The following is a 21,850-nucleotide window of genomic DNA, read 5'->3' on the forward strand; positions in this document are numbered from 1 at the left end:
CAGCACTTGTCGCTGAGAACTTTGTTATGTAAACATTTGCTAAAAAAATGAATTTACGTACTTTAGAATATTTGCAGAACCTCCACAGAAATAAAGGAGCCATCAATAGGGCAATACCTTTTCAAAAAAATGTAACCAGTGTCTATATTGGTACCTCAGAGGTACATATTACAAATAAATGTACCTTTCATGTACCATTAAGGGCACTTTTGAAGTGACAATGACAGCTTCTGTATCTTTCTAAAAGTGTGGATTTTCTGTGTTTTTTCTGTGGTACAGGATAATTGCAGTGCTTACTATGATCAACTAAGAAGTACACTTAGAGAGAATTAATTGCTGCCCCTGATACACCTTTGAATTGCATATGGTTTCTGCATTGTTTCTGAATTAAGTGAATGTGTTAACACTGCAAACATGCCAAAATTTAGCACTCAGCATGATTTCCATGGCTCAGTTCCCCATCTTGCAGGCTGGCTCTGGCTGCAGGGGACTTTTCTGAGCATTACAGAATTCAGAAAACCAATCAGCTCTTTTAAAAGAGAAAAAAAAAGTGAGCACAACTGGACTTTGAGCACTGAGTGTAAAGTGAATTACTACTGCTAATATCAAGACAATATGTACAAAAATCTCTCTTTTAAATATACCTGTTATCCTCATGGAGTACTATCAGAATACTTACGCCTTTTAAATAAGGCGCTATAATAAAAAGGGTTATTGAATATTGAATATCAGACTTTTTTGACTAAGAAAATATATTCTGAAGTGCCTAAATTCTATGTGTGAAAGTATGGCACACTCAGTACTGTATCGTATTTTACTGCATGGAGATGTGGTTTAGTACAAAAAGTCCTTTGAGATGCCTCTTTTTCTTTTAAATCAGGCCAAGGCAAAACACTGTAGATTCCTTCCTCAGGATGTATTAGTTTTTATGAGCAACGCGATGGGAAAATCTATTCATTGTTCTGACATGGAAATAAAGAGAGTTTGGAAAATTATACATTATCATAACATCTGACTGTACTTGACAAAAGGAAAAGATTTTTTATTAATGCAATAGAACTGCAAACATAATGCAACACAAAGGTACAGCTCAGACTGACTGGAATCATGAATTTCAGCAAATGTAATACATATAACTTAAACATCAAGGGGAATATGAATTTAACTAAACAATAAAATCATAAAAAAACAGAAAGCAATCCTTAATGATTTTGGGTTTCACACCAGTTCAGTTTCTAAAGTACCCAATAATATGGATACAGCCTTTATGATGCAAGCTGAGATTGCATCACTCAGCGATGCAATGTCAGACACAATGCACTCAGATGGAGCTAGTGACGTCACAGTGAGGGGTAGGGTTAGGGGTGGGGTTAGGTGAGCCCATTAAAAAGCATTAGATGCAGCCCAAATTGCACTTCACCAGGTCTGCATCCAGATATCTCTTTGTTAATGAATATGACTAAACTAATATTATAGGTACTGGAAACATTCCTTAGAGATTTTGGTCTGAATATGACATGATAGCATCACGCAGTTGCTGCAGATTTGTTGGCTGCACAACCATGATGCGAATTTCCCATTCCACCACATCCCAAAGGTGCTCTATTGGATTGAGATTTGGTGACTGTGAAGGCCATATGAGTACACTGAACTCATTGTCATATTCAAGAAACCAGTCTGAGATAATTCACGCTTTATGACATGGCGCATTATCCTTCTATGAAGTAGCCATTCGAAGATGGGTACACTGTGGTCTTAAAGCGATGGACATGGTCAGCAACAATACTAGGCTTTGGCATTGACACTATGCTCAATTGCCAAGAAAATATTCTCCACTCCATTAAACCACCACCATCAGCCTGGACTGTTGGTACAAAGCAGGATGGATAAGCTTTCATGTTGTTGACACAATTCAAATGTCACAGCAGACCCAGACCAGACCAGGCAACATTTTTCCAATCTTCTATTGTCCAATTTTGGTGAGCCTGTGCGAATTGTAGCCTCTAAAATCCCTCTAAAAAAAGTAGATCAGCAGTTTCTGAAATACCCACACCAGCCCAGCTGGCACCGACAACCACAGCACATTTAAAGTAACTTAAATCACCTTTCTTCCCCATTCTGATGCTCGGTTTGAACTGCAGCAGGTCATCTAGAAACCATGTCTACATGCCTAAATTCATTGCGTTCCTGCCATGTGACTGGCAGAATAGAAATTTGCGTTAACAAGCAATTGGACAAGTGTACCTAATAAAGTGGCCGGTATATATTTTTCAACTTTTGGGAAGCAGTCTACGTGATTTTAACCAGGCAGTCGGTAAGGAAGCAATACTTGGACTAGGCTACATAACAATTATGTATTTAAACAGCTTCTCTGTAGGCATTAGGTGTTTCCTATTTTGTATAAAAAGAACAGCATTACATAGTCTTATAGGTGTAACTAAACCACGAACCCAGATCTTGTGTGTTTCTCCATAAAGCTGTCCTGGGAAGTCCCATTCATTTTAGTGAACCGGTTCTTTTAAGCGATTTACTGATTTTGCTGCATCTGAAATTCAACACTTAAACGTGTTTCAAAACTTAAATACGTTTTGTTCCTTTTAAAATATCAAATCACACTGCTTTTTATAAAGCTGTAGATTATTTTACTTATAATGGTAGGCTTAAATATACATTTAAAAAATAAAAGTCAGTAGACATATCCAGTTGTTCAACTGAATCATTAGAAAGATTCAATTCAAAACGATTCATTCGCGACTTGGACATCTCTGTATGGAACTGAAGAGTAAACTTTTGCGAAAGATGAGACAGGGACGCGCTGTCTGTGGAGGCGGAGGTATCGACATCGACAAAACGACTTTCTTAGAAAATGTTGCTCTAACTAGACTATAAAATTCGCTTTTATTTGCTTGGTAAAATGATTGCTTTGTTCCTTTAAAATGTTATATGCGAACAATATTGAACAGAAATAGATGGTCACGGCGCAGCAGCATTCAAGTCCGTACAAAGGCTACAATACTTTAACAATGTTAGTGATGACAGGGTAGAACAAATTGCGAACCTAATTTCCAAGCGCGTCTGTTTCCCCAGTATCCCATCCTATAACATGACATGCAGCGGTGTTATTTTGCGCTGTGACACGAGTAAAATAGTGGGACCTGGTATTTTCAGTTTGCCTACAACTTCGCAAATCTTACTTATTGGGGAAATTATAGTGGATGGGGTCACTGTCAACGCACGGACAAATGGAAAAAAGTACCTTTCTTTTAACGCTTTTGACTACTTTTAGCTGCATTGTCAGCTCAACATACGGAACGTGGAAGAGCGGTTTCCAGTCGAATCTTGTGAACAACATGGACAAGCCGAACTCGCAGCCTCACATCATCTTTATCATGGTTGATGACCAAGGATTTCGAGACGTAGGGTATCATGGGTCCGAAATTAAGACCCCAACGCTGGACAGGCTCGCTGCAGCAGGAGTCAAGCTGGAGAATTACTATGTGCAGCCTCTGTGTAGCCCGTCCAGGAGCCAGCTGATGACCGGCAGGTGGGACATTAATGATGACATTACAAATCTATTGCTTCCAAAATGTTAGTACACTTTTAAAAATATTTTTGTTTGTTTTTACTACTTTGTTTTTAAACATCAGTAAGTTTAAATTAGAAAAGTGCATTACATTGTTAGAAAAACCGTAAAAGATTTAAAAAAAAAATCAACAAATGGATAAGCCTGGATTTCGTCGTTACTTTGAACAAACTAGCCTATACAAATTAGAAAATTTACTTTGCAGAAATGTTATTTGTGAGCTTATTTGTCTTTATAATAAATGTTATGTGATTAAATCATGGCACTGAAATGTTGCATGTGCATTTATTGCGGCTTTAAATTAATGCCTATTAGGTATACATTACTTCATAGGCAGTATGCTATAACAACTTATTTTTTCATATAAATACATACAAAAATCTGTTTACTAATTTTTCAATAGTTCAATAGTTTTACAATTATACTCATACTATTGAGGCAGAATAGTTTATTGTACAAGTTAGCTAGTTTTCTGGATTATTTTTTAGTGTGTGTGTGTGTGTGTGTGTGTGCATGCATGTGTATGTGTATGTGTGTGAGCTTGCATGTTCTCCACCCACAATAGTGTTGAATGCTTGACACCACCATTCCCATAGTCATGAAACATCTGGTCCACGCCTCAGAAAACAGGAAGGTTGCTAGGAATCTCTTTTGGTAATTTGCTTTGGAAGCAATGAATGAATCAACCCCTCCCCACATTCATTTACAATGAACGTGCTAAACAGAATGGTTTCTTGCCTGTAAAGAGGTTTTGGGGTGATATATGGTAGATCACTTCAAAGGATGTTCAGAACAGTCAGAAACCATTAGACATATCAAACAGCTCTGTAGAGTTCCTATGGTGGTACATGATTTGTTAGGCGCTTTGGATATAGCGTCTGTTAAATGACTAAATGTAAAAGTGACCTGTTTATTGTAATCCTGGCTTTCAGACTTTTCTATTCTCAGTGTAAAATGACAAATTAACTGGTGTAACTAACAGTGTAAACTGAGAAGTACAGTGCTTTTGATTGATGATTTTATGCCATGGAGAAGAATTAGGAAGAACTCTTACGCAATCAGGGACAACTCTAAGTCTAAATGACTTTATTTGCATTTATCAGAGAGCTAAAGACAACATTCCACCCTTTTCACTTTAGCATTAAGCTCTTTGATACATGTTGACATTTTTTATCTTAAGAAATGGACTAAAGGTTTTAATGCTTCTTTTATGAATTAACAGTTTCATAATTTTCAGCCTGTGGATTGTTTAATCTCTAAAGCTCTCTTCGCTAAAACGATTACATTACAGACAAAAAGGCTGAGATGTTTATCTTGGCCTCTGCTACGCCATTTCCTAATAATGAGACAGCAGTCTAAATGCTGAATGTGAGAGGAATAGGCAGTGGTCACGGTTTTGTTGGAAAGCTTTATGGTTCTCTGATGGGTGCCTGAATCCGATCCCTTTAGATCAGAAGTCTAAAAACATCACATCTGCCCGTATAAACAAGCTTAGAGTTTACCCTTTTAAGGTAATCACTACCATCTGATAAAAGAGACGAACTTCTCATAATCCTTCAAGTCTGTTAGATGTTCTGGCTTTATAGATTTTGTAAATTTAAGATTGTGTGAAGCATTTTGTAACATTGAAATTAAAATCAAAGCAAACAGTTTTGTGTTTAATTGATGTCTAATAGACATCAAAGAATAGCCCAAAACTAGACTAGTGGTCAAATAGACAGATTAGACAGACTTTATATGTGTAGTCATTCATTTCTGTCTAATTTTGGCTATGTTTAGACGCCTATTAGACATCTATTAGACATCTTTTAAAAGGAAAAAATGCTTGCTCGGATTGCTTATAAACAGGTGACACAATTGCCAAAGCGTACATTTTGTTACGAGTCAAAATTCCCATTTTCTGACCACCACCCTGTATAAGAAACAGTCCAACTATAGCCAAAAAACTGCCAAGCAAAGCAAATGAGATAAGCTATAATTACATTCTGGTCTTCATCAAACTGCCATCTATCATCACCACATTATAGTAAATAGGACTGCGCCCTTAGGATTCTTATCTTTGTACTTTATTCAACACAACAGATTCAGCTTACTAGCTTGAACTGTAAAAAGTTAAATAAAAAAACCCTGTTAATTAATTACATTTAATTCTGCCTTAGTTTTAAGTTAACTTATTTTAAATCTACTTCACTTTAAGCTGACTTAAAATAACGTCAAGTCAAATCTCATATGGCTTCAAAAAAACATGGTTGAAGCATGGTTAATTTATTTTAGTAAGCATAAAAAATATGAAAACAAATGTTATGGTGGGCATCCACTGTGTAAAACATATGCTGGATAAGCTGCCGGTTCATTCTGCTGTGGCGACCCCATATTAATAAAGGGACTAAGCCAAAAAGAAAATGAATGAATGTTATAGCATGGGTGGTACGGTGGCTCAGTGGTTAGCACTGTTGCTTCACAGCAAGAAGTTTACTGGTTCTAGTCCAGGCTGGGTCAGTTGGAATTTCTGTGTGGAGTTTGCATGTTCTTTCTGTGTTAGCGTGGGTTTCCTCTGGGTGCTTCGATTTCCCCCACAGTCCAAACACATGTGCTATAGCTGAATTGAATAAACTAAATTGGCCGTTGTCACATTCACCAGTGATCTCTAACTACCAGAGGTCGCTGGAAAACATTCTCATTCACAGAACTACAAATGTGTTTGTAAATGGACTTCAACTTCATACATGCTCTTCACCCACACACCTGCTTCCTCATTTAGGCTGATTGCACTCGCACCACCTGAGGACTTTCAGAGACTGATTAACGCACACTATTTAAGCCACACATTCACCCCTTCACTTTTCCGAGTCTTGTTATCTGTCACATTGACATTACAACGTGGTTTCTTTGTCTGCCTTTGCCGTGTTTTTGATTATTAGCCTAGCTTATCCTTTTTTCCTTGTCTGCCGCCTGCCTTTTGACCTTTTGCCTGTTATTCGTCTTCGATTGTGGATTGTCTGCATATATCTGTTTGCACCTGAATTGACCATCGCTTGCCTGGCTTTGAATAAACCTGCATGTGGATCTTAACTTCTGTTGTTAGTGTCACTCCCTGTCGTTACAGCCGTAGTGTATGGGTTTGTGAATGAGTGTGAATGGATGTTTCCCAGTACTGGGTTTTAGCTGAAAAGGCATTCGCTGTGTAAAACATATGCTAGATAAGATGGCGGTTCAATCCGCTGTAACAGCCCCTGATGAATAAAGGGACTAAGCCAAAGAAAAATTAATGAATGAATTTTGTGACACTACAAAAAGTAAAAGGCTGACTTAAAGTTTAAATTAAAGTTGAGTCAAATTAACCTTATTTTTGTCGTCTTGACTTAAATTTCACTTGCCTATTTTAAACGGCTTGTATAACTTAGAAATGTTAACTTAAGTTTTATACAACAGTTCTGTCTGATTCTCGAATCTGAAAGCAAGCTGAAATCAGTGTGATATTCTGCAATCCCAGAAGACACAGCCTCCTCACCCTTCTGTATTACTCCAACATGGAGTGACAGCAGAAGTTTGACAAATATTGCAGCTGTTGGACAGCATAATGTACTTTTGTAGCATTTTTAGTTGAGAATGTAGTTGTTTAGATTGCAACTATGCAGTTTATTTTTAAGGATAGTGGCTATCTTGAATATTTATAATTTCGGAGATACAACACCATCCACAAGGTGGTGACAGAGACTGCATAATAAGCCCCTAGAGGAGGAAAAACCCAGCGTAATTTCAAACTACAGCTGATCAAATCATTATAAAACTGGTAAGTGACTTTCTAAGTCGATCTCCCTTTTTTGTATGTTGTAGTGCTGTATTTAAACCATAGACATTGTAGTGTGTTGAGTGTGAGATAGAACTCACATATTAGGAATATACGTATTTTGTGTTGGCCACTTGCATAACCCTGTTTGGCCATCTGTTTCTAATGAGTCTCCCGTTGTCGTCACTGCAGACTAGTTCTATAAACAGAAGGAAAGAAGAAATGCCCGCATATGTTTAGCATTTGTCCTAATCGCAAACACAACAGTAATCTGGTGGTGTTTGCCTTGCTTTGCCTTTTTTGGGGATAATTATTTTGATATCCAGATTGCAACAGAAAAACTGGAAAATCCAGCCTTATAATCTTGAACTGTGAGCAAAATCACCTGTTTTGTCATCACTTCAGACATTACGTTAGAGAATCATTCAAATACTAGCTCTAAAGTGACATTTGTAAAGTAGCAACAGTTTCTGCTGTTCTGATGTCAGCTGCAGATGTGAATAAACAGCAGAAGAAAGTAGTTCCTCATACAAAAGGTTATTTAGACGATTATGGCGTTGAACAGTTGTATAAGTGCAGTATCACACTCGTAGCAGTGCGATATGACTGCATATCGTCACTGGTGGGACACTAAGACACTTGGCCATTATACAGTCATATCGCACTGCTGCTCATGTGATATTGCTCATATAAATACGTGAAAACTTATCGAGTCTGCAAATATTCTGCATATATATACTGCATATATATATATATATATATATATATATATATATATATATATATATATATATATATATATATATATATATATATACATTGTTTTTTTTTACAGTTTATAAAGTAACATTTTTACATTTACAGTAATAGCAGGATGATGAGATAATTAAAAAAATTAGGTAGATAGAATATGGTGACTTGACAACTTTGTGCTAAATTGGAAAGTTGATTCCAACCCAAACCTAACCCATGTTTTTTTTTTTTTTTAACATTTCATGTACAGATGTTGTTTAAATGATCTCTGCTCACATGGATCTTCAAAAGCAACAAAATATGCAATATTATGCATGCCAGGCCAGTAGTCTGTAGATGATGTCATTACTACAGTACGTGCCTGCACACATATACATTCTTTTACACAGAGGTGAATGCAAAGAATCATTGTGGCTCAGAATCTCAAATAGCACAAACACAGTCTTGTTGTCTACTATTGCTGTTTTGGTTGTCAAGTACTCAAGTATGCCAGACTTATAGCAAGCAACTGATATCACACTTTTTTTTTTTGTATTTTTTTGAGTTGCTTTTAAAACATTTCACTTTGGAAATGTGTCTAAAGGAATGGCCTAAGGGGCGACGTGGTGGTGCAGTAGATAGTGCTGTCGCCTCACAGTAAGAAGGTCACTAGTTCGAGCCTCGGCTGGATCAGTTGGCATTTCTTTGGGGAGTTTGCATGTTTTCCTTCGGATGCTCTGGTTTCCCCTACAAGTCCAAAGACGTGATATAGGTGAATTGGGTAAGCTAAAATTATTCGTAGTGTATGTGTGTGAATGTGTGTGTATCGATGTTTCCCAGTGATGGGTTGCAGCTGGAAGGGCAATCGCTGTTTAAAACATGTGCTGGATAAGTTGGTGGTTCATTCCGCTGTGGCGACCCAAGGTTAATAAAGGGACTAAGCAGAAAAGAAAATAAATGAATGAATGAATGAATGAATGAATGAATGAATGAATGAATGAATGAATGAATGAATGAATGGCCAAAGTCTTTTTTTTTTTAAAAAGTCTGAAAAAAGTTGTTGAATATCAAGACCTTGTTTGGATGAAAATGTAAATTTTTTCAGTTGACCCAATTCACTTGTAACAGATGGCGCTGGACAATGGAGATGAGGTTTTATGTGAAGTTTATTTAAAGAAAAGTGATGCAGGCAATTGTAGGTAATGTGTATGTGTAATGTGTATCCAATAAAAGTTGTCAAAATACATAGACAAATGCTCAGGCTAGGTGACAGAATCAAACAGTCAAAACATGGGAAGCCTAAACAAAGGAAAACACTTTATAATGTGTGTGAAAAAACAAGAATCAGGCCTAATGTATGTGTGTGTGCTGAGTTTACAGTCCAAGAAATCAGTACAGAATGATCTTCATGCTGTGTGTGTAATAAGTCAGAATCAGAAGCCGGTGTGTGTGTGCGGTACACGGTGGAAGTTGCGTGTGTAATTCTCAGCGATCTGCAACTGTGCGATCACAGCATCACTAAACTAGTCTGAAATATTTGTCCACAACTCAGTACTTAATTTGTAGCACAGAAGATCACAGAACATTGAATATATTTGTGGAATAAAACAAGATTAAGTAAATATAAATGCGATAATTTTCCCTTTAGAATGAAGTATCTAACATACAGTTAAAGTCAGAATTTATATATAAAACAGAAATATTCAATGGGGGCTAATAATATATATATATATATGCAGTTGAAGTCAGAATTATTAGCCCCCATTGAATATATATATATATTTTTTATATACTTCCCAAATGATGTTTAACAGAGCAAGGACATTTTCACAGTTTGTCTAATAATACTAAATAAAATACTAATAAAAATCTTTCTAAATCCATTTTAAGTTCAAAATTATTAGCCCCTTTAAGCTGGTAAATATATGGTAAATATTTGATATTTATATATTATATATAATACATATTTAATATTTATAAATATTTATTAATAATAATAATTGACTTCAACTGTATTTTAATTTTCAATTTAGGCTAAACTAATTGTTGTAAGTTGAGCAAATAGCTGAAGATTTCTACTAAATCTAACCTTATACCACAAATACAAATTACATTTCACAATAAACCACTATTCTGAATAAATGCCCATCAGAAGTTCCATCTCCAAAATCACCAAAACACATTTTCAAATTGTAGTAATATCCTCATTGACATTATTCTTTAATGCACATCAATCAGCATAACAAGCTGTTTTTAGAAATCAAGAAATCAATGGAAGTGAATGAGACCGGAAACCTCGAGCCAAAAAGATGTCCAATGGCTGCTCCCGTTCATACATGTTGAATAAGGTCAATAAACAAACCCATGTCTGCAATCTTAACAGTGATTCTAGTAGAATAATTCACAGTTGGCAACTAATCAAATTCGAGAACCAGATAGAACTGTTAAATATAAGTACTAGATATAAAGAAGACATCATATCATGAGTATGTCAGTGTCTAATGCTGTGTACTGGTTACTGAAAAGAGAAAGAGGGTGTAATGAGTGTAGTGGGAACCAGGGAGCATGTTTTAAAGCTCTGTGGTCTGAATTTGATTAGCTGTAGAGAGGAGTATGTCCCTCTTATTGAAAGCAGATGTGGGAGGGATGTTGGAGCAAGCAGAAGAACATGGGTCAGCAAGGCTTCCAGCTGAGGTTGGTTGAGGATTAGGATTTTCTGGTGGCTTTTGTGGCCATGTCTTATGGGGCATTTAGATGGTGGTAAGTGGAGTTTTTAGTTTTACATCAGCTACAGTATATGCTGGGGTTTTATATTTGCAGATTTGGTTATGCTACGCAAGAATGAAGCTGTGGTTGGAACTGTATTGTGCGGTAGGTGGATCATAACTGCTGTTTTTTTCACAGAGACAAATTTGTTTTGAGCTTGTCCTATTCAGTTTTACAGTCCTATTCCTGCCTTAATTCTGACTTTTAAGAATCTTATGATATGCATTTGGTCATTATTTGCTCTGATTGTTACATTGAATACTTTACAACGATCCTGTTACAGCTTAAGTTTGTGATTTTTGGTAGAAAAGAAAAGTATTTTACTATTTGTATTACCTCTTTCTTCAGTGCTGGACTCTTCATCCATATTTTCACTTTAATCACTTTTTATAGATTTTATAGTATATTAGTTTAGGGTTTTATTTAGGAGGATGATATATTTGTAATACAGGCACGTAGTAAAGTTGTTTTACAGTCCATATTATAATGACTAAGCACTTTGACATTAATGGATTAATTTCTCCATAATCTGGCTGATGGAAAGCAGAATAGGTAGAATGATCTGTGTCATTATAATGGCATTGACAAACTTGGTTGGTAAAAAAGGAGCACAACCAACAGGAAACAACAGTATCAGAGGTTTTCGCTAAAATAACTAAGTACAAGCGTGAATGCAAAAATGTATAATTATAAAAAACACGGCAAAGCAAGACAAGTTAAAATCGTCATAATGTTTACTAGCAGTATAACAAGACTGAGCAAAGAAAGACTGTGTGTTATTGTGCTGTATGAATAGTACAAACTAATCAGTCTTTGAGCAGCTTCAGCTGTGGGAGTGTAATCAAACGGGATCAGGAACCGGTGTTTGTGTGGGGTGCATGACTGAATCTTGTAGTTCATGTAATGACGGATTTGTAGTTCTATGCAATCTGTGTGTTTACCAGCGATCTGTAAGGATTTGATCGCTGGTGATTGTGACAATATGTGACATCAAAGGCACTTAACACTCATATGATAATATGAAAGTAAAATCTAATGTAATTTATTTACCTGCTTGGTCTAAACTACAGTTATACTGTGTTTTCTGATGTGCAAATAACAGGTTGAGGGTGAGGGAAATATATGGGGTAAAAAGCTGCTAAAAGTATGTTACTATCTGATTGTAAAAATTGTATATTTTTATTTTTTTTAAATAATAACTCAATTACAAAACCTTTCCTTTTTGCCTTAATGATAATGTACTGTGTTCATAGTATAGTTGTACATTAAATAAATATATATATTTCTGTTAGTTGGTTAAAAAAAATATCTGAATAATAGCATATTAACTGTAATATATACTATTATTTTATATTTGCTGTGCAAAAAATGTTGACTTTACAGTGTTCTGCTATCTACTCTTTCTTTAAAGAATTTTTCCAATGATCAAGCCATCCAATTTTTAATTTGAAGAACATTGTAAAGTTTCAAAGAATCGTTTTCATTTCAATAATGCAAAGAGTGTTTTTTGTTTTTTCATTTTAAAGAACCTTTAATGTGCATGTAACCATTTGTTTAATAAAAGATTTTGGTCAGTTTGCCTGCACTAGTTAATAGTTGACTTTTCAATTGTAAATCAAAAAGGATTTTAATCAGAAGTTATATGATCATATTATGGATTAATACTGGTTATTTCCATTAGTAAAACTGGGTAATTCCTACACAGCTACAGTAGTGTGATATTAAAGTAAGTGGACAAATATAATCATATTATTTAAGGATAGCATATATATGTTCATCCATTTACTCCATTTGATTTTTTTGATCTTTCATTTGAAGGTCATTTTTTTCAAGTTTTTGCACTATTTCTTGATTTTCGGCAGTTTAGGCCAAGATATAATCTCAAATAAAGATTAAATGTCAGTTTTATTCGCTCCTTGTCATCTGTTGTTACTAATTTAGTGTCTGTTTATTTCTTAGATATCAAATCCACACTGGCCTCCAGCATTCCATCATCCGACCTACTCAACCGAATTGCCTTCCTTTGGAGAACATCACTCTTCCTCAGAAACTGAAGAACGCCGGCTACTCAACGCATATGGTGGGGAAGTGGCACCTTGGCTTTTACAAGCGTGCATGTATGCCTACGCAGCGTGGGTTTGACACCTTCTTTGGCTCTTTGTTGGGGAGTGGTGACTACTACAGCCATTACAAATGTGACAGTCCAGGATTGTGTGGGTACGATCTTCACGAGGGGGAAGAAGCTGCCTGGGAGCAGGACCGTGGCGTCTATTCCACCATCATGTATACGCAGAAGGCTGTGAACATTCTGGCATCTCACAACCCTAAACGACCCATCTTTCTTTATTTGGCCTTTCAGGCTGTGCACTCACCCTTGCAGGTTCCTGCCCGCTACCTCGAACGCTACAAGTCTATCCCAAACTTGCATCGTCGCAAGTATGCAGCAATGGTCAGTTGCTTGGATGAGGCGGTACGCAATCTAACTCTTGCCCTAAAGCAGTATGGTTATTATGACAACATGGTTATGGTCTACTCTTCAGACAATGGAGGCCAACCTATGGCAGGAGGCAGCAATTGGCCGCTAAGGGGCAGTAAAGGAAGCTACTGGGAGGGTGGAATACGAGCAGTAGGGTTTGTACATAGCCCTTTACTGGTCAAAAAGGGCACTAAAAGCAAGGCTCTGATACATATTACTGACTGGTACCCAACACTGGTGATGCTTGGTGAAGGTACACTTGATGAGAACCAGAATCTTGATGGTTATGATGTCTGGGAAGCTATCAGCGAGGGACGTCCCTCACCTCGACTGGATATTCTCCACAACATAGACCCCATCTACACAAAAGCCAAGAATGGCTCCTGGAAAGCAGGCTATGGAATTTGGAACACAGCCGTGCAGGCAGCACTCCGTGTAGGTGACTGGAAGCTTTTGACTGGTGTGCCAGGATATAGTGACTGGATTCCACCTCAGACTTTCTCCACACTCCTGCTGGCCAACCGTTGGCACAATGAGCGTGTGAGCTGGGATCGAGGCAAGTCTGTATGGCTCTTCAACATTACAGCCGATCCATATGAACGTGTGGATCTTTCTCGACAATACCCACATGTGGTTAAGAAGATGCTCTTTAAGCTTTTACGGTACAGCAAGAATGCTGTGCCATGTCGTTACCCTCCCAAAGACTATCGCTCCAATCCTCAGTATAATGGGGGAGTCTGGGGCCCCTGGTACACAGATGATGACCAAGATGAGGATGATAACCTTCTCTCATATGATTTAGAACAGATGAAAAGTTGGAAGAAAGCAAAACGGAGAGGGAAATTCAAAAGAAAGATTTGAGGTTGACAAAAGTTTATGCTGGCTCCCAGTTTGACTATCATGGTACACTTATGAACTCAGGGATGATTGACTGGCACAGTCATTTTCACTGATGTATGGATTTACCTTCAAACTCAAAAGTGAATTGTGTCTTATTTCAAACTTGTCTTTTCCGGTTCAATGTGCAAAAAAATAGTTTCACGCGGCCGCCTTTTTAAAAGCAAAATCAAGGCTGCAGTTAGGAAGAAACCCAAAAGTATCGCCTGTGCATTCTCAGTGCATTTATTGTGCATGGCCATACACCCATCACAATCATGAGGAAGGTCTCTCCACACCACCACCATTTTGCTCACAGTGATAGAGGCAATTTTAAAAGCAAAATCAAGTCTGCAGTTAGGAAGAAACCGAGAAGTATCGCCTGAGTTACACAGGAACATTGTGTATATATACTGATAATATATAATGGCTGTATATATTGTCAATGAAGAGAAAGTGAAATAAATTTATAATTTCACTGCCTTCATAGTGACCCAAAGGTATGTTTTGAATAGATAGTAAAAATAAAAAGGGATATCAGACCTCATTTTTAACTAAGTCAAGTGAAATGGCACTAGTTAGCTAAAGATTTGTTTCCCAAACACATGTTTTAGATGCCATTTATCAAACTCAGGTTAATGAACTGATTCTTTCACTATAATAGACTTGTCACGATACAGAATTTTCCACTAACATTTAAGCACTGTTGAGGGTGTTTTTAAACACCGCTGATTTGCCATTGTGTTCACCAGTGTAATGTAATGTGTGTATTTATATAGTGCTTTTATTGTGTATGGCCATACACCCTTCACAGTCATGAGAAAGGTCTTTCCACAGCACCAACAGCGTGCTCACAGCGATAGAACCGATTCAGGGAATGGGAATGATTGGGAGGCCATGATGGGTAAGGGCCAATGAAGGTAATTTGGCCAGGAGACCGGCATTACACGCCTATCTTTACAAGAAGTGGCATGGGATTTTTAATGAGCACACACAGTCAGGACCTCAGTTTAACGTCTCATCCGAAAGACGGCGCTCACTGACTGTATAGTGTGCCCTACACTTTTACTGGGGCATTAAGACTCACAAAGACCGCAGGTTGAGCACTCCCTGCTGGCCTTACAAACACCACTTCCAACAGCAACCTAGTTTTCCCTTGTGGTACTGACCAGGCTCAGTCCTGCTTAACTTCAACAAAAATTACTGTGATTGACCGTGAAGGTCATCAGTTCACCGCACTTAACAATGTTTACTGAGTGCAAACACAGACAAGCAATCCGCTGACAACTCGACTGATCTTCACAGCTTTAAAACAATTTAGTGTCCCTTTATTTGCACTCGGTAAAGAGCGGAGAACAGATGACCCTCACGGCCAAACACAGAATACTTTGGCAAAACAGCGCTGTATAAGAACGCGCCCAGCGGCACTTAAATGTTAGCGGGAAATTGACTTTTTAATATTTCCGTACTAGGACAACCCAATTACAGACAACACAAGGGTGTGCTACAGAGGACTGTATTATTAATCACTCACCTGGTTACATAGGCTAAAGCAAGGAAGCATCCCCATGGTGTTTACCTGGTGCCATGAACTGAAACCTAGGAGGACACCTAAGCGTAATACTCTTAAAGAGATTGTGACTTTGTTTGATGCCTAATATGCTTTTAATTGATTAAATTAAACTTAACTGAAGGATATTAAAGTGATGTTTACACCGCATCTGCACTTCGAAATGGCAGCAACAGCTTGAGGTTTGTAGTCCACAGCATGTTGTCGCAATGCCTACAGTGCTGATCCTGCAACTTCAAGCCGCGAAACAAGCTGTTTTTAACGTCTAAAAATGAATGGAAGTAAATGAGACCGGAAGTCTTGAGCCAAAAAGATTCAAATGGCTTCATCTGCTCGAATACTTGGTGAATACTTCTGTGTTTCTTTCTTTCGTCTTTTAAAATGGCTGCTGAGTGAAATAAGCATATTGACAATTTGTTTGTAGAGTGTAAACACTGTGGGACATTCAAAGCATGGCTGATGTTTGAATAGACTGACTTATCAACTTTTAGATCAAGCTATTTTTGGGCCAGGACAACCATCATCAAATAAAAGAAAAGCATCTCAATTTGGTGCCTTTCGATGTAATGATAAACATGCTGATGAAGGAAACCACTTAAATAACTACTGCAAGTCCAAAAGCTTGAACTAAATATAGATTTTTTTGTTATTGTTTTCTCGTTGCTCACAAATTGAAACTGGTGCTGTTTGAATTGAGAAAAGTGTTATAAGTGTTTTATCGATTACGAAATGTAAAATTTAGAGCTGTGTTTTACTTCATTAAACTGTTTTGTTTAATTCTTGCCTTGTCAGGCACCAGTTAAAACAACTTGAATGTAAGATCAATACACACTTCTTTTCTAAGTCACCTTTTCTCACAAATTTGTCCTTACTGCTAAATTTAGTTTGGTTAAGTAATGTTATACATGACATAATATATTAAGGGCCATATTTACTGAGCAGGGGTGCTTTCCCAAACAATGACATAACTAGTGGCTGAACGATCATAGTATGATGCATTGCTTGAGAATGAACTATGTGGTGACAAGTGCTTTCCCAAAATCGTAGTTTTGTTGTTGCAGATTCATCGTTTAGACCATTTTAGTTATAATGTAAAACCTCTATAATGACGCTCTTAACATGACGGAGTAACAACTTCTCCAGAGAAAAATAAATAAATAAATATATATATATATATATATATATATATATATATATATATATATATATATATATATATATATATATATATATATATATATATATATATATATAGTATAAAACTGTATTTACATGCAAGCAGTAAAAAAAATCCAATATTAGTTTTAGTAAAAACATGCACTCGTTTTCTATATTAACTCAAATATACGTAAACTGCTATATATTTTATTTTTCACACCCTTACAAACAGTTACTGCAGTTTTTAAAGGAATACTGCAGTTTTAGTTAACTTCTGAAGTGTTTTTGGGCACAAAAAATTTAAGTATTTAAGTATATTGCATTATTACTGCAATACAACTAAAGTACTACTACAGTACAACTTTAGTACAACTACTGCAATAGTACTTCAGTTTACTGCAACTTATACTGCTGTTAAACTGTATTGTGCTGTATATGAACTGTGTTTATACTTCATTGTATTACAGTTTTGCAATTGTACTTCAGTTTACTGCAGTTATTGCTTGTAAGGGCAAGCTTTGGAGATGTAACATAAATTTCACTTTTAAATAATAGGTCACCTATAGCTCACGAGCCATGACTGCGTTCAATATGGCATAAATGTTTTTAAAGTGCACTACAAAGTGAGCAGAATTGTCAATATGAAGATTGCTAGCTGTAAAAATACTTTGAAAGCAATTGACACCTAAGAGAGATGACTTTAATGTTTTTTTTTAAATCATTCTGAGTTTAAATGTTGGGCATAAGGTGGATAACTGGGAATAGAACACAACCAGGAACTATTCTTAACTACAGCTCTAGAGGTTTGCGATGCAGTTTTTAAATGTTCGTTGGAACGATGGATTTGGGAAACACTAAATCAAAAATGTTTGTAATGATGTGACCTGCATGAAGATCAGCATGAAACCTGTGGTTAGTAAAGGTACTCGTGGGGTGAAAAGTCCTGCAGGGGAACTATTGAAAATGCCCGAAGTTAATAACAAATACATCTTTACTTTGCATACTTTGCACTACTTGTGTGTATTGCCTCATCTTGTTGAATCACTAAATTCCTCCTCAGTTGTAGGTTGCTTTGGACAAAAGCATGTGCTAAATGACTAAAGCTAATGCCATCTACCAATAGCAATGCAAATGACATTGCAAATTAGATGGCTATAATCATATCTATCTATCTATCTATCTATCTATCTATCTATCTATCTATCTATCTATCTATCTATCTATCTATCTATCTATCTATCTATCTATCTATCTATCTCTCTCTCTCTCTCTCTCTCTCTCTCTCTCTCTCTCTGTATATATATATATAAATATATATATATATATATATATATATATATATATATATATATATATATATATATATATATATATATATATATTAGGGCTGTAACATACACAATATGAAATCGCGACACTCAGATCTACGATCCTGTGTCGCGGTGTGATAAGGGAGAATCGCGACACACCCCGTGATACCTTTCCAATAACGTCACGCGTGCCAGCAAAATATGAGCTAATTAACACTTTTTTTCGTTCGACATTACAAGCACTGCTCCGTTTAAGCCCTCTAATATTTAGCCGGGAGAGCTCGCACGGAGCTCTTAGTAAGGGACCGTCTGAATGGGATATCAAAAACAAAACCAACTTAACCCCGCTTGACAACCGACAACGCCAGAAACATTGCCAATGCTGTCAAAGCATTCAGCGCATATACGATGATTTGCTCACACTGTTAATGTGGCTGCGCAGAGAGGGATGGGCATTCACCAGATGTCAGGTAACAGCGCAAACTTTTCTGTAACCGTGCTGTGCGATTTCTGTTTGAACCTTTGAGAGTGCTGACTGACAGGTGCTTTCAGTTAAGATGAACACAGTTTCTATAGTTATACTTTATTTAGAGATAAAGGTTTATGGCTCTGCATACAATCACTCTATCTTGCTGGAGTTTATAGCCATTTCGCTTTACTTCAGGATGCATTAACGCCGCTCTGAAGGTCTAATCGCTGTTTTAAGTTATCCAGAGCTGTATGAATATACAAATCTTGAATATCACAATAGTATTAAATATTACAATTGTAACAACACAGACAGCAACACTTTTGCACAATCGATACCCAGCTGATTCAGTCATTTCATAAGAGGACCGCACTTCTTCTTTTTTCCTTGTCAACATAAAGGCAGTGAGGTGCGCCTCGTTTTCGGCCCCTTGTTTAACTGCAAGGCATACTTAATTTGCGGGACCATAACGTATAACCCGTGCTGACACATTTGCCAAAGAAGCAAAATGGAAGAAGAATATTGCTGTTTGATACAGACCTGTTGATGCTAAACCAGCGCTTATGTTGACCTGGATCTGCGTAATAAATGCAACAAATAGGCTTTACTTTTTATTTTACAGCTTAAAGCATGTACGCAGATTAATGCAATATCATATTCAAACAACAAAACTGTTTACAAAAAGTCTGAGCGCATTGTTGCTGTCTTTTCATCACGCAGCGCGCGCACTTGAACCGCGAGGGAGAGAGAGGAAACCATAGGCTATATCAGGACATAATCTTTAAAATAATGATTTCTATTAAAATGTAAATGTTTTTGTTATTATAATCATAACAGCGGGGGATTAAATAAATGCATATTTTCCGTGGATCGGGCAATTTGAGGAAGTCTGCAATTTTTATTTGACGGAAGAAAAAAACATATGATTGGGGAAAAAAAGCCTATGCCGGTGTAGCGAGGCAGAGGGAAAACAGCGGCACAACAGGATGAGTTTACAGACAAGTCCCCGGAGGGGTGCTTTATTTACAAATTGTGCGTTGTGTAAAAGGTGCTCTTCTTTAAGGTGAGGTGCTCTGGTGCTCCGGGAAGTAGGTGAAGGACAGTGAGTAGTCGGGTGAAGGATCGTCACGAGCTGGAGTCCGCTATGGAGAGACAGAGAGACAAGCATTAGCACAGGGAGTCATAGAAAGAATGAAGCTCATCTTCTCCTGGTGTAGGTTGGGCTTATATGTTTCTCTGCTTGATGCCGTCCAGCTGTGAGCGATCCTGGCTTGATGATGGTCCAGCTGGGTGAAATTAGCGACCAGGGCGACGTGGCATGTAATCGCTCGCTACATTCTCCCCCCCTTAGCGTCGTCCTGGTCCTGCGGAGGAAAGGTAGAGTATTGAGAGGGGGGGTAGAATGGTTTGACAGACCTGCCCATCCTGACCATAGCCTTGAGAGCCCGTCGGCGTTTCCGTGGGAGGCCCCGGCTCGATGTTGCACTGTGAAGTTATAATCCTGGAGCGACAGGAACCATCTGGTGACTCGAGCGTTGTTATTTTTCGCTGTTGACATCCATTGAAGTGGAGCGTGGTCGGTCACCAGGGTGAATCTTCTGCCAAGGAGATAATACCTGAGCTCCAGGATTGCCCACTTGATCGCCAGGGCCTCTTTCTCTACCGTGGCGTACCCGGTCTCTGCAGGGGTAAGCTTCCGACTCACGTACATGATGGGGTGTTCTTCATCGCCGTGGACCTGGGAGAGGACCGCGCCCAGGCCCGAGTCGGAAGCGTCTGTCTGAAGAATGAAGGGGCAGCCAAAGTCAGGTGCGTGCAGTACCGGTGAGGATGTTAGTGCCGTCTTCAGGGCTTGGAACGCGCCATCTGCTTCTCTGTTCCATTGTATCCTCTCTGGCTGCCCCTTTCTGGTCAGGTCTGTCAAAGGGCTGGCTATGGATGAGAAATTGGGAATGAAACATCTATAGTAGCCCGCTAACCCCAGAAATGCACGTACCTGGGTCTTTGTGGTGGGTTGTGGAGTTTCTTGTAGTGCTCTGATCTTGTTCTGTTGTGGCTGTATGAGACCTCTACTGATGTGGAAACCGAGGTATTTGGCTTCTGCTAGACCCAGGTGGCATTTCTTGGGATTAGCTGTGAGCCCAGCCCTACGAAGATCAAGGAGCACCCTCCGTAACCGGGATAGATGTTCTTCCCATGACTCGGAGTGGACGATAAGGTCGTCGAGGTATGCTGCTGCATACAGCTGGTGGGGTCTCAGCAGGATATCCATCATTCGCTGGAATGTTGCTGGAGCCCCGTGGAGCCCGAAGGGAAGAACCCGGTATTGCCAGTGCCCACCGGGAGTGGAGAAGGCGGTTTTCTCCTTGGCGCTTTCACTTAGTGGTAATTGCCAGTAGCCTTTGGTGAGGTCGATCGTGGATATGAATCGGGCTCCACCCAGCCGATCCAGCAGCTTTTCCACCCGAGGCATGGGGTACCCGTCGAATTTGGAAATTTCATTCAGCTTCCTGAAGTCATTGCAGAAACGGAGGGTGCCGTCGGGTTAGGGGACCATCACTATGGGGCTGGACCACGGGCTACGAGATGGTTCGATGATTCCCAATTTCCTCATCTTTTGGATCTCCTCTTTAATAGCCAGCCGGCGAGCTTCTAGTACTCGATAAGGCCTCTGCCGGACGGTGGTGCCAGGTGGGGTGATGATGTCGTGCTGGATGATGGTGGTTCGGCCCGGTTTCTCTGAGAACACATCCCTGAACTGACCGACCAAGGCTTGCAGCTCCGCCTTCTGATTCGGTGAGAGTTGCTCACCTATATGGACAACGGGAGAAGTTTCTTCTGAGAAGGCAACTAGATGACCTGGAGCTGCAACCCATTTCTTCATCAAGTTGATATGGTAAAGTTGTTCTTCTCTTCTTCGTCCCGGTTGACGGACTCGATATTTTACCGGCCCTACCCTTTCTACCACTGTATATGGCCCCTTCCAGGATGCCAAAAACTTCGAGGTGGTGGTAGGTATCAGGATCATTACCTTGTCCCCTGGGTGAAACTCTCTGGGTTGGGCGGGCCGGTTATATAATCTCTGTTGGGCGCGCTGGGCTTCGGTCAGATGTTGTTTGA

General features: G+C 38.5%; 2 protein-coding genes across 4 annotated transcripts in view; one reads left to right on the forward strand and one right to left on the reverse strand.

Annotated features, from left to right (window-relative positions):
* Window positions 1-16,640, forward strand: part of arsj (arylsulfatase family, member J) — a 28,819-nt gene extending 12,179 nt beyond the window's left edge. The window contains exons 1-2 of one of the 3 annotated variants that reach the window (XM_087261960.1): window positions 2,802-3,544; window positions 12,831-16,640. In XM_087261960.1, the coding sequence (XP_087118086.1) occupies window positions 3,216-3,544; window positions 12,831-14,208 (1,707 nt within the window). In that variant the 5' untranslated portion in view covers window positions 2,802-3,215 and the 3' untranslated portion in view covers window positions 14,209-16,640. Of the gene's footprint in view, window positions 1-2,801; window positions 3,545-10,729; window positions 10,866-12,830 lie in introns of those variants that run through there. The other 2 variants (XM_087261961.1, XM_087261962.1) reach the window with 2 other exon arrangements.
* LOC147843209 (uncharacterized) overlaps window positions 1-21,850 on the reverse strand; it is a 527,423-nt gene that overhangs the window by 283,818 nt on the left and 221,755 nt on the right. The window lies entirely within an intron of this gene.

This window comes from Danio rerio, chromosome 7, assembly GCF_052040795.2.
Source record: "Danio rerio strain M-AB ecotype USA chromosome 7, GRCz13ab, whole genome shotgun sequence".
Lineage (NCBI taxonomy): Eukaryota > Metazoa > Chordata > Actinopteri > Cypriniformes > Danionidae > Danio > Danio rerio.